This window comes from Danio aesculapii, chromosome 11 (assembly GCF_903798145.1).
Source record: "Danio aesculapii chromosome 11, fDanAes4.1, whole genome shotgun sequence".
Classification (NCBI taxonomy): Eukaryota; Metazoa; Chordata; class Actinopteri; order Cypriniformes; family Danionidae; genus Danio; species Danio aesculapii.
Window position 1 is genome coordinate 28,622,092 of NC_079445.1, and position 19,379 is coordinate 28,641,470.

At 37.5% G+C, this 19,379-nt stretch overlaps 1 protein-coding gene across 1 annotated transcript in view; it reads left to right on the forward strand.

Annotated features, from left to right (window-relative positions):
- ephb2b (eph receptor B2b) overlaps positions 1-19,379 on the forward strand; it is a 207,076-nt gene that overhangs the window by 59,312 nt on the left and 128,385 nt on the right. The window contains exon 2 of the mRNA XM_056467688.1: positions 15,106-15,185. Within this exon, the coding sequence (XP_056323663.1) occupies positions 15,106-15,185 (80 nt within the window). The remainder of the gene's footprint in view (positions 1-15,105; positions 15,186-19,379) is intronic.

Sequence of the window (19,379 nt, forward strand, 5' to 3'; positions counted from 1 at the left end):
TTACAATTGAGAGGTGACGATACTGTGGTCAGGCGAGTTAAGTCAATGCCTGAACACAAAAACCACTACTCCAAGCGCATTTTGTCATTATAAATCACAGCCCCACATCGTCTGATGATGAAATATCAAATAATAACGAAACAAATAACAATGAAAAGCACCAAAATAACAGGATTTTCAGGTCTGGTTTATTCGTAATTACAAAGTAAGAGCCCAAAACACAATTTAAATAAACACATTTAAATATGTCTGTTTATTTGTCCATTAATTGTTCATTTAAATTGGGATTTATTTATACACATTTTAATGCTTAAATTATTAAATTGATAATTTGATTCATCATTTTATTTCTAATCAGCAGTCCTCGTGCTCTATAATGAAGGGCCCCTTCCACACATGATTTCTTACACACAAAAAAGAATGCTTGCAAGATATTGACTTATCTTGAAAATCGAGTGTTTTATATTAAATCAAATAGCACGCAGTAGAGAGTGGTCAAGCATGCTCCGTGTACAGCCAATTTGATTACGTGATGTGGCACTGAAGGCTCTCAGATACGTGAATCTACTGCATATGATGAAATTAGATATTTATTTGGCATGCTTTAAACATTTACAAATGCATATTGCTCTTCCCCTCAGGACAGAGCTGAAATCCTGCTCTTACAGACTTTTAAAATGAACACTAATTGCTTTAAGAGTTCAATCCTATCGAAATATCCATTTGTTCAGGCAGAGTTTAGATCTAAGCATTAACATCTATCTATCTGTCTATCTATCTGTCTGTCTGTCTGTCTGTCCGTCCGTCCGTCCGTCCGTCCATCTATATATATATATATATATACACAGTATTTGTTCTTAATACGTGCCATAATGTGAAAGGTCAGTGCATATTGAACAGTGTTTATGAAGTGCTAGCTAGCAAGCTCCACCATCTGTAACGAGCCTCAGGCTGAATGACATCATTACCACCATCTTCAGGTTTGAATGGTGCCGCTTTTCTTCCTCCCTCAAAGTGGAGTCTCTTCGGAGGTGTTAGATGGCCACAGGGGCCATTGTGCATGACGTGAATTGTTCACTCTCATTAGCGTTTCATGACACAGCTGAAAGTGCAGCGTTGGTGGGGGCAGCATCAATATTTGACCTTTACTCTTTCATAATAATACAAGCCTGCCTGTCCGCCTTTTTGTGATTATAATTCCCAGACTAATCATTTTAGGATTTTTTATAGCATATTTACTGCTCCATCTAAGTAATTGAAAACGTGATAGTGTTATATGTAGCAATAAATTAGCACGATCTCAGATGTCTGACAATTATGAGCTCTAATATGCCTCTGCAGCCCCAATAATTGTTCAGCTGGTAGAAACACCCAGTTCAGGGCTTTGATTTCTTCGTACCTTGAATGTGGTGAGAGTCGCTTCAGATAAAACCAGCTGCCAAATGCATTAATGTAAATGCGCTGCAATGTAAATCCCATCCAAAGCCAGCAGAAGGAGATCAAACCTGTTTGAGGTTATCCTAGGAAAGTCTAGGCTCCCTTATGGCCAGATTTAAATATTCAAAAGGATATCAGAGAGAAGGAGACCTGTAGCCACACGTCTCCTTCACTCTTATGAATATTTATCCATCTGCAGTTGGTTTTGGAGCATAACAGGGTGTTGTAGAGCAGCGTCTGTTTCTGACAGTTTGCGAGCGGCCCATCTGTGGCTCCCTTCTCCAAGAAAGCTTTCTTGGCTTGCGTGGAGGACACGCAGAAGTTTCTGGGAATCCCATATCAGTGAGAAGATCCCAACACAGAATTTCACTGATGGCTAGCAAATTTACTGATTGTTCTGGAGTCTCTTTTAGCTCATAAAACAAGTAATAAACCATAGTTTTGGCAGGTGAATGACCAGACAAGGAGGTGGTTTATTTGTAGATGGTCATTTGGACGAAAATAAATGGGGTCATGTTTGGTTTTTCATCGCGGAACACTCTGAGGAAATAAACCCTTGGATGCATTATCATCCTGTGCTCCTTGTCGGGGTTATTCAAAGTGCAGGCATCTCGCAAAACAAGATAAAACTGAATAGACACAGATGCAACTGGAATACATTACTTTGCTCATAGGTCAACCTGAAGAAGGGTCCCGTGTGTGACTCTTTCTTCGAATCTACAGAACAATATCTTTATTCCGCTGTCAGGATGTAGATTAAGTTGAAACACAATGCATCCCCGGTCATTAGTCACCGAGACTACAGCATACATCTCTTGTTCAGAGCGCCCACACTCTACAAGAAACCCAGGAGAGGCATATCCCTACCTCGCTCAGCCAGAAGAACAGAAACAAAATGTATTGCAAACCTCCAAAGCTCAGAGCCCTTGACTAATTGGATTCCTCTGTGTTCATGCATGCACAATGTACACATTTTTAATCGTCATTGCTTGGTTTATGGCCTGTGGGTAAGGAGTAGGATGCGGCAATTATTATTTTCATCAACTGGATGCGTGGTGATGTTTCTAAACCTGTCAGTTTGATGAAGAGACTTTTTTATGCTTCTTATGATGTTTGTTAGCTTGCAGGTATGTTTGCGGCGATGCACCGCTGTCAGAAAGTATTGATCTTGCACAGCCTAGCAAATGAGGGTGTTGTCTATTCCTGGAATTTCTTCTTCTTCTTTTTTTTTTTTTTTTTTTTTTTTTGGAAACAGGACTGCATGATTTAAAACAAAAATCATATAGGTTTATCAAATATTGTGGTTATTATTTTAACCATTTCATACATGGTTCCATGTAAGTAACATCATTAGATTTATTTATTTAATATTGTTTACCAATTTACTTATTTTCATTCAGTCGTCTATTCATTTATTAATTTATTTAATTTCATTTTATTATTTGCAATATTATTGTTTCTAGGGCTGGGCTATACAGCAAAAAATTGTCACGATATAATCTTTCATATCATTCGATATCATTAATTATTGAATATTTTTTTACAATCTATTTAGGAATATTAGGATTTTTTCAATAATAACGATACATTAAACCTCAAACTCTGTAAACAAAGCAAATTATCATAATTAAATCTGAGCTTTCAAGTAAAGGTACCAACCACCATTATTCAAACACCTATTGCAACATTTCAAATTGTGATGAATGTAAATGACTACATTACCCCTATGCTAAATTTTTTTTCAGATAAGTAGCTAGTGGCTGGGATTCACAAGTAAAAAAAACCCAAAAAGTCACTCTGGTGACATACATCTTTTTTTATTTACAATCTTCTCACTGCTGCTAGTCACGGCATTAATTTTTGCATGTGGCGATGACCCAACCCAACCTGAGTCCGTTCACATATCGCGTTTAAAAGGACGTGAAAAGTGTGTGCCGTCGTCTCTCGTAACTAGGCGAACATCAACTATCTTTTTAGAGGATGACAAATGGACAAACCTTTGCTGCGGTTTCGATACAAGTTTTTATTTTTGAAGAGAATTAAAAAGCACTGCTGTGTTTAGATGTGCTGTTTGTCTTGGGTAATTGGTCTGCCATTATTACCGAAATGTGTGTATTCAATACAAAGTATGAAGCAGATTGGTTACTTCTACTTATGCTGTGTTCACACCAGATGCGGATCACGTGAATAAATCAGAATATTCACATGTAAATAGATGCATGAACATTTTGAGTTTACTCGCTTCATCCGTGCGTCAAATTCGCTTTATTCACGCGTCAAATTCACTTCACAATAGATGCTGATTTGCGTCATAGGCAGGGCATCTGTCTACCTGGCGACTCTAGCTTCATTGCTAAATGGCTAACATGGATTTTATTGAGAGAATAGCTTTGTTTATGTGCTGTAGGAATGCTATAAAACAGCGTATATTTGTTTGGCGCCGTGTCTGAGTCAACTAGATCTTTTCAGAGGTGCACCCAGCTCTGTGAGTTCATCAGCTCCTCCAGAAATTATACCTGGATGATGGAGGCCTTCAGTGGTGCTTCCGACTAAGCCAAGCCCAGTTTGATGAACTGTTGTGCGGTGTTGGCAGGAGGATTCCTTCCTGTGCACTTAGCAGCCACATTTGAATAAAACTATAGTGCTTCATACTGAACAATTTTTCAATAATTATTGACAATAGTGTTTGTCATACCGATTTTTTGGGCCCCAGCCCTAATTGTTATAAAATAATATGTATTTTTATTCATTTTGGTTCAAAACTAAATTATTATTATTATTTTAACATACCAAATCTGTTTTTATCATTCTATCATATGGCAATAGTTTTTTTTTTTGGTTAATTAAAGCAATTAATCTAATGTTCAAAGCCTTTTGTGGTTTATTAATCACAGTTTAAATTTTATTGCGACTCATCGTGCAGCCTCAGTTCTAATCTAAGTCTTCCTGCGCACATTAATATATTTAAGTAACCAAACTTTAGAATGATTCATTCATGACACTTGATTTACATTGCAGCAGCTGTAATGGTTTTTAAATACGGTGTTCTTTAAAAACCAAAACATATTAGCCCTTAGCATCTCACAAGTTGGCTGCAAACCATCAAGCCTCCTTAACGGCAAAAACATATTTCGAAGCATGGAAAGACCACAGCGCTTAAATGGCTGGCAGGAAGAATAGGGTTTTGCAATTCAACATGATGTAAGGTCCAGCATTCGTGCTCTGATCTGCTTTGGAATAGCGATCGGTTGGAAAGGCAGCTCTCCCCATCGTGCTGTCAGACACAACCAATCATCTGAAGCCCGATTCTAACACAAGAGAGAGGGGTTTGATAAAGGAAAAGGGCAAGTGCAGCCTGCAATTACCATTTCGTGGTCCCCTTGTGAGGCACATTCAAAGTAAATAATTAAGCTTTTCACTGAAGAAACAGCAACCCATTTAAACAAGCTGCTAAAGAGGCGCTGGGATTGATTTGAGGGACTGGCCTAGAGACAAACACAAATTAGAGAGTAGCCAAGGACGCTTGTTTAGAGAGAGTATATCTGTCTGTGTGTGTGTGTGTGTGCCGTCTGTCAGTGTGTGTTAGTGGAAGATAAAAAATCTCCAGTGTTTACCCGACTTTCTGTTGTGCTATAACTCTTTTTCAACCCTTTGCAGTCTTGAATGATGTGCTAGTCAACTATGTAAGGACGGAGAATTACCGTAGCCCATCCACTGTTGAACCCTGGGAATTCAGAGCTACATCATTGTGTCAAGCAGTCAGGAACGCTCCGCCGACTGTGTGGTAGCATATTTCACAAGGAACCACACGCTGCCAAAATCAACCTCCCGCTTCCTCTTCTTCTGAAATACACTGATACTCTGTGTTGGCTGAGTCCACTTTTACTTCTGCCTGCCTTGCCACATCACTCCACACTTCCCTACATCCTCATCATCCTCCTCATCATCTGACCCTAAATTCAGCATTTAGTAGCCCGACATTAATCCCAGGATGCTCATAAATCTCCTCGAGAGAGAGTGAGACTTCTCGGTGGATATATCTAATGTGTGGCAGATTCTGTTTTGGTTCTCTCAAGCCCCTAAAGTAACGCTAGTGGGGTTTGGGTATCTGCCACCTTCCTGGATTAAAGCTGCTCTCCAAGCACGTTCTGGGTGCCGTATGCTCTGGCATACGGACTCAATTACCATACAAAGCCATTCTGTAATGCGGTGGTTATGTGCTCTCCACCTAATTGACCCTCGTTGTGCTGAAAGATTTCTGGACGAGCGGGGACACGTCAGAGCGGCGCTCACTCATCATTTCAACCGCACAGGCCTCTACCCTTCAATGTGACATATGAACGTCATTATCACGTACACATGCCACTTGGATAAAATGGCTTCTCCGGACCCTTTGCAAAATTGCAGCAGAGGCCTAGTGCTACATTGATCCTGCATTAATGACCTCTTCTGCGGTTTCTTGTCACAAATGCAAAAGTGTTCGAATAGCAAAACCCCATCCCTCCCATGCCCATTCGAATGCATTCCCAATCAGCTTTCATTTTTCAGGTGTGGTCTCTGAGAGAGCAGCGTGAGGTTACATGCCCGTGAGTGACAAATGGTTGCATAGTAGAGATGTACTTCTCTAATCTGTGCTTGAGCATGTGCCTGGAGCTACAGGCCCGTTTCTGTGCCAGGAAGACGGAAAGTACTGCTGCTGCTAATGAGGAAACATTTTGATATCAAAGGATTTGCAAATTTTTACATCGCATTTCACTGTTTGAGACAACCTGACAAAGAGAGCCATTGCAGTTCATCTTGGTGCAATGGGCTAATCTTAACCATTAGCCATTTGTTTGTGTGTCCTGACAGGATAATGAGACACATTGGGAATCAGTGTGGTATTGGTGTTTGGGTCCTATTTGTCAATATTAGTGAACTTACAATGCAAATTACTTTCCTAGAACTTTAGTACTTTATTAGTATTAGTTAATAATGTTGTAATTAATATTAGCTTGGCTAATTCATTTTAGGTTATTATTCTTTTTTACATCATTTTCTAATGTTTTTTGTTTGTTTTTAACAATGAACAACAGTTTTGACTAGGGTTGGGTCGATAGACGATGCCATCATCTATCGCTGATGGCCGATAGACATCACAATGCTCAGCCTGCATCGCGATCCTCAGCCCCTCCCCCGAAAAATACAAACTTATGCCCCGTTTACATTAATACATCTTAGTATCATGTAGCATTTCTTAAAAGCCCTCCTTCCACACTTTACCGCTGAAAACGCATATCACGTGACCACACACACACACACAGGCATGCGCTGCAGCATACGTGCACACCTGAGCTCCAGGCAGTTAGCAAGTTATTTGAGTACAAAACCCCAGAGAGCAGTGCACGTTGAACAGTTTATCAAGGATGTACCACTGGATCACGTCTCACTATAGTTGTTAAACGTGATACTTAATCTTGTCTCTATAATACAACTCTTCGCTTGTACTTAGTAATTTTAGTGAAAACCTCAGATACTGTTGGTTGGTTCCTGTTGGTTGTGCACATTTTTAAGTTTTTCAACGACACAGATCACTCTGCCTATTCATCCCAGAGTCCCGCGGAAAAAGTCATTGACAGGTGGTAATTTTTATGTGTTACTTATAACCAAATCATAAATAAATAAAAATAAGTAAAACAAAGACCATGCGGGTCAGGTAGTTGAAGCGGTAGGCTACAAATAATTAATTTGTTAATTTGCTATGACGACGATGCCATCGTCCATCGCAATATTTCACATTAGACATCGTATGATGCCAAATTGGTCGACATCACCCAACCCTAGTTTAGACACTATCATTTAAAAAAGGATTAGTCAATAAATTGCTTATGCTCACCCACACTATAACAGCAATATTGCAGTAATAATATATTAATTGTATATTAAATATTGTAGTAATTTCTTGTTGTAATGGCAACGTGCATTGGCCAGTATCCCAATCTTCAGTATCACATGATACTTTTGAAATCATTCAAATATGCAAATTTTCTGCTCATTGATGCTTTTTTTTTTTTGTGGAAACTGTGATATTTTTGAAGAATTAGTTTTTCTTTCAATAATAATTTGTTTTACACATTTTTTTTTCTTTCAAATGTTTCCTTTATATAAACTAAATGCATCTGTGTATGCATAATTCATTCTTGCAAGATTACTAAATAAATGTAATTAAAAGTCATTATTATCTAATTGTAACTCGATATAAAGTGTTACTATTGCTCCTCCATTCTGGTTGTGAGTCACTGATGTGATTCTTGGCCTATTTGGAAGCCAGTACTTGTTTGAAGCACCGCCATGTGCTATCCAAGGGCGAGGGGAGGTTTGTTAGGCATTCTCTGCCAAAACATTTCAGTCAGTCTCCCCACATCCACCTCTGCAACTTTTACAATAAAGATACCATAGACTTCTGTCATAACTAGCCCACCCACCACCCACATAATTGAGTCAGATTCAGTCCAGCCGGTTTCTCCGGAAGCATCCTCCAGAGAGAATATAAAATCAGCGGCAGACACACACCGGTATTAGAGATATCAGAGATTTTATTTTATATTAGATTTTTTTAGGAAATGGATTTATCATTTGAAGACTTTCAATTTATCATTCCAAGTTGACATTTGTTGATGCAGATTTGGAAACAAGCCCAGAATCAAGGTCACTGAATGCATATCTATGACTGTGTGAAGTGGGTACACAGTGCCCAAGAGAGAGAGAGTGTGTGTGGCATTTTGTGGTCTGCTGCTCAAACCCTAATCGCCTCCCCAAATAAACAGACCCTCTTGTTAATGATGCGTGTAGCCATTTTACACGGCAGCGTTCCCCAAATAACTTTCCGCAGCCTTTTTTTAAAGTAGCAATTTTAACAGGTGCCACTTTTTCCGGCTCAGGAGCATAGCTGCTGACCAATCAATTTTCCTGACGGTAATCCCTGGTCTGAACGGATCCTGTTTCCTATCAATTAACGTGGACTGGTGTTCAGAGGCTCCTTTTGTTTACAGCCTTGCATTGAACAGCTGGCCTATTTGACCTTCAGAGGAAATGCCACGGTGCCCTAATACTAGGAAAACAGGGGCTTGGGTTATCAATACATATCGCAGGATTTGTTTAAATTACCCTTCATCGAACGTTGAACATCTGCACATAGACATCACCTATATACTTTATAACTGCAGGCTAACTATGTTTTATATATAATAACTTTAACGGTTAAAAACTATTATTAATTTGTTACTAGTTAATTAAAAGTTATGGTAACTAATTGGGTTGGATGTCATTATCGTAATTTTATACCGGTGCTAAATCGACACTTTTAAAATAGTACTGGTGCCAAAACAGTGCCTTAAATGCTACTTTTGAGCCACAAAATTATGGTGGATGACTGTAGAAAAACTTTTTATTTGACAAAAAAGTCGTCACTGAGTACACTTACTGGACAACGATACGCTTACTTGGGCAACCAAAAATACAATATTTTCGATTACTTTAATCCGACAAAAGTCATAACTTTAACTTTTGTAATTGTGATAGTAATGCAATAATGTGCACTGTTTGTAAAACTGCTTTGAAACAATAATTATTGTGAAAAGCACTATACAAATAAACTTTAATTAAACTGATTCAGACTCTCAATTTAGATCAAATACATGTAATGGATGCATTTGAGTTTTTTTCAGAAGCTTAATTGAATGAATACAATCAGCACAATCAATGAACAAAATATACACTTTTCTTGTGTAAAACGATCACAGAATTTTAAACCTTGCTCTTTGTTTAAATTATGATAACTGGTCGGTGCCTATGGCGTAGTGGAAAGTGCACCTACACATGCACTCTGGTGTTCGCGGCAACCCGGGTTCGATTCCCGCCTTGATGTCCTATGCCGATCCTTCCCCTCTCTCTGCTCCCCACACTTTCCTGTCAATTCTCTGTACTGTCCTGTCCAAATAAATGTGAAAATCCCCCAAAAATAATTATAAAAAAAAAAAAAAAATTATAATAACTGTTGTTTTTAATGAATGTCGCTGTAATTTAACAGTAATATTATTTAGGGTTGGGCGATGTCGACCAATTTGGCAACATATGATGTCTAATGTGAAACATTACGATGGACAATGGCATTGTGAATTAATTAATTAATAATTAATGGCGGTGAATTAATTATATATGAATAATTATTTAATTCATAACAAATTAATTATTTGTAGCTTATCATTTTAACTACCTGACCCGCATGATCTTTGTTTTACCAATAACCAAATCATAAATACATAAAGTTGCACACAAATTACCACCTGTCAATTACTTCTTCTGCGTGACTCTGGGATGAATAGGCAGAGTGATCTGTGTCATTATAATGGTGTCGAAAAACTTGGTTGGTAAAAAAGGTGCACAACCAACAGGAACCAACCAATAGTATCTGAGGTTTTCACTAAAACTACTAAGTACAAGAGTGAAAGCGAAAGATTGAAGCAGTACACTGACGCTGTGACAAGTTACCTGATAGATTCAAAAGACCAAAGAGTCATTATATAGAGACAAGATTAATTAAATATCACCTTTAAAAACTATAGTGAGACTCGTTCCAGCGGTACATCCTTGATAAACTGTCCGACGTGCACTGCTTTCTGGGGATTTGTGCTCAAAGCACGCGCTGACTGCCTGGAGCTCAGACGCATATGCTAGAGCGGATGACAGAGTGTGTGTCTGTGTGTGGTCATGTGATGTGCGTTTTCAGCGGTATAGTGTGGAAAGAGGGCTTTTCAAAAATGCTAGATGAAACGCCAGTGTGGACATGGATCGTTTTCGTTCTAAAATGCCATAAGACATATTAGTGTAAATGGGGCCTAAGTGTGTATTTTCGTGAGCTGGTTGCTGCTGCGACGGGGGTGGGGCGGAGGATCGCGATGCAGGCTCAGCATTGTGATCTCTATCCACCCAACCCTAATATTATTCACTGCCTTTTCTGTTTTGAATACTGTTATAAAAACTTTAATATATTTGTTTAATAGGAATTACAATACTGGTTTATATACTACAATACTAGGCTACTGGCAGGATATTTTACATTCCACATATTTACATACATTTCTGATTACAATTAAAAAAAGTAAAATGTTTTTTTTTACCCCCTCAACACTTCACATTTGACATGGTGCAACTTATTGTCAGGTGCAACTCATTTTCTGGAAAATATTAGATTTCATTCTGTACCAAAAACTTAGGTGAAACATATAGCAAAAGCTGAAGTATGAGCAGGTGTTGAACCCCATCACACTACAAGATTATTTCTCAGTTCCTCGTTTTTACCTTACGGGAAATGCACAGTTCCCAAAAAAACATTTCTGTTGAAAAGCTTAAACTCACGTGTTCTCCCGGGTCTTACAATGGCTGAGATATGTGCTGAGTCCTCCAATGACTCAAGCTTATTCATGAGCCCAGGTTGGAATGTGTTGTCAAGACGTGGTGCGAGCGTAAACACATTCAATCCTAATGTTGCCACATCCACCATTCTCTTCAAAAAGTCTACAAAAGTGTCCCGTGGAGCCACCAGACCTCTTTGGTTTACCTCGTCACAAAGGATGAAGAGCTCGAAGCAAGGCGTAGCGGTGAGGTATGGCCGGAACTGCAGGGAGTTGTAAATCTCTAGCTTGGCTCTGCGCACGCCGAGGCCTCTGGTTGGGGGGGTTATCCATCGCACGGTAGAGGACAGGCACTGCATCACTCTTCCAGACTGCGAAAACCAGGAGCTTATAAAGTACAGAAGCTTAGGAAAGGGAAAGAATGTTTGCCTCACCTCTAGCAAACCCACTCTTGGTGCTTTATAAAGGAGCACATGCCCACAAGTACTGTGCATGAGCTTAGACAACTCGCTTTGCCACTTTTTCAATTCCATTGTTTATTATGGTCTGTAATTGCATTTTGATTTCACCTCCGTGTACCTTCAAAAGCAGATCTTCAGATTAGGATGATATGAGTGAACGTGCAAGCTACAAAATTTTAGGCTTAGTGATAATCAAATGTAATTTAGCTTAGATTTGTGTTCCTAAGTGATGGACTATGTCCATTTCAAATAAATTGGACACACATGTAGTTTATTCATTGAACGCTTTGGTTTTTCCTGGAATAGAATTCTGAGGGAATCTGAGGTAAAGAGACAGGCCCGAAATGCTGCATTCCTCTGCATAGCCCCAAACAGTACGCATACTGTTTTCCTTCAAAATCGCTGTCGTTTTTTTTTCAAGGCCCCGTCTTAATTGCAACCAGCATTCGAAAGCGCATTTCAAATGATCAAATAGCCTAATGCAAGATTAATGAAAATTCTGTAAATGAATAAGTATTTCCAATAGCTAAGACTAGTAATTATGTTGGCCTCAAGCTGAGCCTCTGAAAGACGTTTTGTATTTCTATGCTTGTAAAAGGAAGTCAAAACAGCTGCATTCGACTGTGATAAAACCCGAACTTCCTCTGTTTCTATCAAGCTCCTTCATCTAATTCCTTTCAAAAGTTCAACAACTTAGTTCTACTCTAATTACTAGAGGAAATTAATTAAGCCATCAATGTGATAGCATGGGATATTCGCATGGGATGACTGACGGCCAATCTGAACCGAGAACTATCATCCCCGTGCCTCTGAGGACCCCAGACGGCAAAACGTGTTCTCTTTGACCCCAATTACTTGAGATGTTCTTTAACACCAACTAATCAGCAGAAGTAGAGTAACTGGCCTCCAGTAACTCTCACTTTTTTATTTTCAACCTAGAAGTCTGTGCACAGAATGAGTGGGTGGAAGCCTGGCTAATCTTGTTGTGTAAAGGTCTGCCCTGATGTTGAACAGCTGGAGTAATTGAAGTTAATTGTTAATAAGTTGGTTCTTCTGGATCAAATGGCCATCTTTCATCAGATTATAACTCTTCGACTCTCAGCGGCACTTACCGTACATCCACAGTAGGGTTGTGAGATTAATAGAAATCGAATCGCAATCACAATTTGAAATGTTGCAATTAGTTAAATACAAGAGTCTGCAATATTATATATATATATATATATATATATATATATATATATATATATATATATATATATATATATATATATATATATATATATATATATATATATATATTATATATGTTTGCATCAGAATTATTAAACCCCTTTTTATTTATTTATTTATTTTTTAATATTTCCCAAATAATGTTTAACAGAGCAAAGAAATTTTCAGTCTGATAATATTTTTTCTTCTGGAAAAAGTCTTATTTATGTTATTTCGGCTAGAATAAAAGCAGTTTTTCATTTTTTAAAAAACATTTTAAGGTCAAAATTATTAGCCCCTTTAAGCTATATTTTTTTTGATAGTCTACAGAACAAACCATCGTTATACAATAACTTGCCTAAATACCCTATCCTGCCTAATTAACCTAGTTAAGCCTTTAAATGTCACTTTAAGCTGTATAGAAGTGTCTTGAGAAATATCTAGTAAAATATTATGGACTGTCATCATGGCAAAGATAAAAGAAATCAGTTATTAGAAATGAGTTATTTGAACTATTATGTTTAGAAATGTGTTGAAAAAATCATCTCTCCGTTAAACAGAAATTGGGAAAAAAAACTAATAATTCAGAGAGTTTAATAATTCTGATTGCAACTGTATATATGTAAACAAGAATAATGAATAACATCTGAGGTGAAGTGCTTCAAAACCAGTCCGCTATGCTTCAGAAAATTGAACATGCTAGACATTCTGCTATGGTATCGTGAGGCATCGCAGACCTGGTATCGGTTGTCGTGAACTATGCCAGATTACACTTAAAGAAACAATTGAATCTTGTGTCACGACGTACATTTGTCATTTATGACTCCCCACACCCTACGTGTCAAGGAATTCGTGCCAAAATCGTGTGATCTGACTGGGGCTTTATAACTAGCCAATTGAATGAGCACACTTTCATTCTGCCCAATCAGAATGCACAACTGAACTACGCCCGCAATAAAAAAAAGAAAACAACAGGAAAGTGTGGACAAGTGGGTTGATGGCGTCTGCTACTTCAGAAGCATTGATAGTCAAATTAATATCATAGAAAAACAGCATTTGTAATATGGGAATATTTTGGTTTCAAAGTCACAGACACCGAACAAAAACAGGTATATTTTAAGAGCTGTCGCAGAATTGTTGCCAAGGCTTACAAATTATTCAGCTGAAGCTTGAATTAAATTAGTTTTAAAATTAATTTAAATTAGAATTAAATGAGTTTGAATTTAATCGTAAATATAATCGCGATCGCAATATCTGTTGGATCTGTTGGATCAATTGGATATTTTCCCCAAATCGCACAGCCCTAATGCACAGTTTCTTTACTGCGCAAGCATGCATAAAATTCATGTCCCTGTATTTCTACAAACTGTAGAATATTAATGTTTAATCAAGGAAAGAAGAAGAATGCATGAATCTTTGATGCAAATGTACGGCTATTTGTGGAGCTTTTTGAGTGATCGCTGATGCTGAAGCCATTATATCCTTGCTGAATATAGATAAGAGACAGGGCTGCACCTGTTTAGTGATTTTATAGCTGCCTTTTTCGATGTCACCATTATAGATTTGATTAAGTGTGTGGAGTCCACAATGAAGGCAAGCGCAGTTTACAAATGTTAATCCACCAAAATATGGCAAGGCAGCCGAAGAACAGATTTGTTTGAAACTCAAAAGGTATGTTTTAAATTAGCACACAGCGCAAGCCAGCCAAATTAATATTCACTTGCCTCTTTTTGGCATGAAAATACAGACTTTTAAAGCAGTTTCTCATTCAGTACACCCATAAATGGCGACCCAAACTAATATGAGAAATCAGTCTGCACACAAATTTAGTTTCTCCCATGGGCAGATATGGCTGGAACCATGCATTTTTGTGGATATTCACGTTCGCCTGCTGAGATGTAGGAAAGTCTGTGAAAGATTAGCCTTTCCCAGTATCAATATGGTGCCATATGATTATTGAAAGTGTCTCTAGTGGTTATCTCATCACTGTCCAACTGCTAACCTACATCCTGTACCCCAGTGTAACCTCTGTAGCGCCGGAGCCAGATAGTAGGCTGTTGTCTTTAAAATATCTTGGCTGAATTACACAGAGAGGAAAGCTGAACCCACTGTTCCTGCCCCCTTTCTTGATTTTAAAGCATTTTTCATCTTTTACTACTGGAGACGGCTGTAATATCGAAACAGATTTAAGGCTGATTCGTGTCAAACGTGTTGATAGTGTTTTATGGAGCAGTTGGTTAAGTGCCATCACAGGCCTCGATAAATGTCTGGATAAAGAATGATGTTGATGCATGAAAATGTATGAAATATTCATAGCTTATTATACTTCCACAGCATTTCCTAAGGCAAAGACTAGGGACAAAAAGCGGTAAATTTGATGTTCACGTCAGATTCTGTTTCTTTCTGGGGTTTATTTGTAATTTAGGAACCTCTCGGAAATGCTGAGACAACATTAGCAAATCCCATAACTCTGTTTATTGAAGATAAATGATAGATATCAGGAAGCTTCATCTCATATCTGTGAATGAACTCAGAGGATTTGAACAGTGTACAAAGCACGACCTGGATGTTTAACCTTTTTATGTTTCCTCCTGTTTCCACAGAAATTTTGATGGACTCCACCACAGCGACCGCAGAGCTTGGCTGGACAGTATATCCAGTGTCGGGAACAAGTGACAGCAGTGTAAGTTCTCCTAATGTCTCTTTATTTTAGCAGATGTCTACTGGAGTTCTAATTTGGTTAGCCTTTATTCTGCAATTCATTGAAGTTCCACCAAATGATCTATTAAAGCTACTTATTCTAATGACTGTGACAGAAACTGGATGCGAGTTTTCATACAGTAATAGTGACACAAAGACTAGGGTCTGAAACTGCCTACTACTCAGTAGGTACTGCATTTGAATTTAAATGTACTACTCGACCATTAGAAAAGTACATTCTAAATAGTGTGAATGTAAGTTGTATGAATGGAATTTGGACATACAACATCCGCCATATTGTCATGATCACGTGACCTACCCACATGAGTTGCGTCGCTTCGCTCCCATTCATGAATTCTCGCGCTGGGCATCATGGGACAACGCAGCGTGCATTGGATGCACACTTCAGAATCTCACCGGAAGTAGTAGGTCATCAGGGTACTTCTCTCATACTGTTTTTCTAATCAAATGAATTCGGACATACTACTTGGCTCGCATACTGTTTTTAGCGTACTATAAAGTATAGAAGTATGCAGTTTCGGGCGCAGCCTAGGTTTCAGCTAGGGCCACTATATAATTTAAGCATGGATATCGAAATATAAACATTAGCAATTTTTTTAGTGTGAATTATTGTTTAACATTTGGAAGGGTTTTTGAGTAACTATGAGGGTTTTAAAAGCATTCAGGCATAAGAAATTGTACCATTTTTAACTAACCATTTGTAATTAACTATTAATTTTATTTAATTATTTCTAAAATGAAGACTATGCAGTATTACTTTACATGGTTTTCGCTACATTCATTCTTCTTTGGGGCGCCACACCAATATTCATTCCCACCACGGGGCTACATTACAGCTTCTCATTCAAAACCTTCAGTTGTTGCTTTTTTTTAATAGCGGGTTATAATCGCACCAAAACATATTTAAATGTAAGTGAATTATACCAGAGCCAACTTTTCTGTAAATGTAGTAGTGCTGTGTGTTATTTGTTTAAACATTTAGGGTTACATACTGACTGGCTGACTGACTGACTGACTGACTGACAGAGATGTGTGAGGCCAGCAAACACGACGTAGCTTTCAGTTATGATGAACACAGTTTCCATAATTGTACTTTATAGATAAAGGTCTATGGTTTTGCATACAATGACTTTATCTTGCTGGAGCTTATGGCTGTTTTACTTCAAAAACTGTAATGCAACTTTTTGACATTCATAAATATTCAAAATTGAATCTAATAAATGTTGGAGACATACTCGTTACATAAATGCACTAAATCACACTTCAGCAGCGTTCATTCGAGAGCGCACAAGAAAATCTGCGATTGAGCACCGTATATTTGAAGGTGTGCATGAAGTTTTGTGCACGAACAGAGGAAATCGGCATGCAAGCAAAGAGATTCACATGCTCGTATTACATAAATGCGATCTCAACTTGTAATATTGCGCTCGCGACTTTTGTCATTGAAATAACGCCATAGGTAGTTGGAAGATCTGTGTAAAAGGCCTGCCACCACAGCTGGAAAAAATCCTAGAGGAAACACTGTTTTACATTTGATTATTCAATTACTTTATACATGAATACTGTTAGACTCCTCTGAAAAAATAAAAATAATTTTCTTATCTATGCTTATAGATTGTTTATTATATTTTATGCAGATGCACTCCCCTACAGAACCATACCAATCAATCTAAAATGATAAACTCATTCCAGATAGAGATATTGAAGTCATCTGGTGAAATTGTACTCATCACAATATATATCGCAGAAAAACAAAATATCGCAATGTCAGATCATTACAATATCGTGCAGCCCTACAGTAGTTTCATTCATATTGGCTCAAGCCTGCTCAGCACCCATTGGTCAGGGAGTAGTTAATAGTTTCCTCCTCGACACCAAGATCTATGTTCTTCTAAATGGATCAGAGGAAAAAAATATATTCCTGAGTAATTCGCTGGTGTATTTCTGAAAAACCACTCCCTATTTTATTCAGTTATTTATGCTTCTGTGTCTATATTTGGGGGTGGTTTAAATTATACCATTCAATGTGTCTGGAAGTAGTCAAATAAAAATGGAAAACTGTGAGAGACTAGAAAAAACTGGAGGAAGAAAATAGGATAGAAGGCTGACATTGTGGTTGGTAAACTTCAAAGTTCTTCAGAAATAATTTTGCTCACCATCTTCTCGTCAAACCTGAGGGCACACAGCTTTTTTTCTTCTTCTTTCTTTTCCCTGTACTGATTGGAGCAATCAATATAAAAGAACAAAGAGGTCCGGTGTCTCCGGGTCTGAGGCTCTGGATTCAATCTGCACCGAATAAGATTCACCTCTCCTTTTCCTCTATAACAAAAGAAAAGAGGATTGCACATGCTTTGCGTCACCACATCTTTTTCATCTTTGAAGGTTTAACAAAACAACTGCGAGCGTTGAATTATTTCAATACCACAGATAATAGCTACACATCAGGCAGAATGTCTTCACCCCTGTGCGTCAATTTGAAAAAAGGGTTGCAAACAGGTACAGAAACGTCTGTCAAAAACATAATAAACGTTTCATATTTTTAGACTTTCACTGATATAGATTTCTTTGCCAGCATCAGTCCTGATGATAACTACATGTATTTATTCTAAAATCTTAAACCTTTATTTTTTTTACAGTTTATATACTATAGTAATGCAACTTTTTACATTGAAAATAAATCAAATCTATCATCTTCCATATACTAGAGGCTATATATATTTTCTTTCTTATTTTCCATTGATTACTACTCTCTTTGATAAGTTAGAGATTAGAAACAATATTATGCACTATTATTATTATTATTATTTTTTTTTTATTATTATTTTTTTTTATTAATATTATTATTATTAATATTATTTTCAATTAAAAGTAGCAAATGTGCATACGTAGAGTACACACACAAAACTTTCACAGTAAATATATGTAAAACAAACACATCCACATATTTATACTTGAATAATTTGTTCAAAGACAGAAAATAGAAATACCTGAAAAAAACAGCATTTTTAATAGCTACAATTAAATGGTATTCTTCAAACGACAACTTAAAACCCATCCTTTCTGAGAGCACATGAATAAAAACCATAACCCCTTTTCTCTCCCCCCACCTCATCACACACCAACCAAAATACTGTAAACTCTGAGTGTGCCTCACACAGGTGAGTGGGCTTAACAAACCACCTGTAGAAAACACACTCATTTATCTTTCTGGCACATTAACTGACTCAAACACTGTACCAGAGGTCTGCATTCCATTTCTTGTAACGAGACAGTCGCGCATCAACGGCCATCAGAGCGGGCTTTATCATGGCAGAGCAAAGTGAAGATGACCTGTCCTTGAAGGATGTTCAGCTTTCATTAGAAAATGTTCAGTTTACTGTTAGAAACCCACATCAGGCAAGTCTGATGTATGGGAGTCTTTTTCATACATCATGGCCAGTGATTTTGTTTATAATTTTAAGTGACATATTTCTTTTTATTCACGACACCTTTTCTACTGTATTGACATAAAAAATGTTACGTTTGTATTTTACATTAAAATAACAAATAGGCTATGTTGTACATATATTCATTTTTATTTATTTATTTTTGCAACACATTTTCTGTGTTGAGAGATAAATGTTAAAAGCATCTTGACAAGACAAATAAAAATAAAGACAATCTGTTATCTCTCTCTCTCTTGGTAGTAGCCTACCCAGTTTAAATGTAAAATTTAATAGACCGTTTCAATGTGGAGATGTCATTGGTCCATAAACATGTCCTGCTTGTTGTTAAACATTTTCCTAACTGTAACAAGAAGCAGTTCAATTATAACTTGATGTTAAAAACAGCTTTCATAACATTATTTATCATTATGTGGATATTTTTGGATTCTGGGAAGCTATAGAAATTGAAAATGTAAAACAGGAAATATGTTAGGACCATTGCTATTGTTTATATCCCTCAAAATGGTCTATAAACCAGATCTAATTGTAGCGGGAACGGTCTCTTAAATTATTCTAAGCAGGCAGCGGGTTAACAAAGACTGAATATACAGCGTGAGCGTTCGGGTGTGGAATAAAACGTTGAGGGAACGGGACTAAAAAAGCAGTCCCACGCAGACCTCTACACTGTACATTTAGGAAGTTTGCTTCACACAGGTGAATGGGCTTGACAA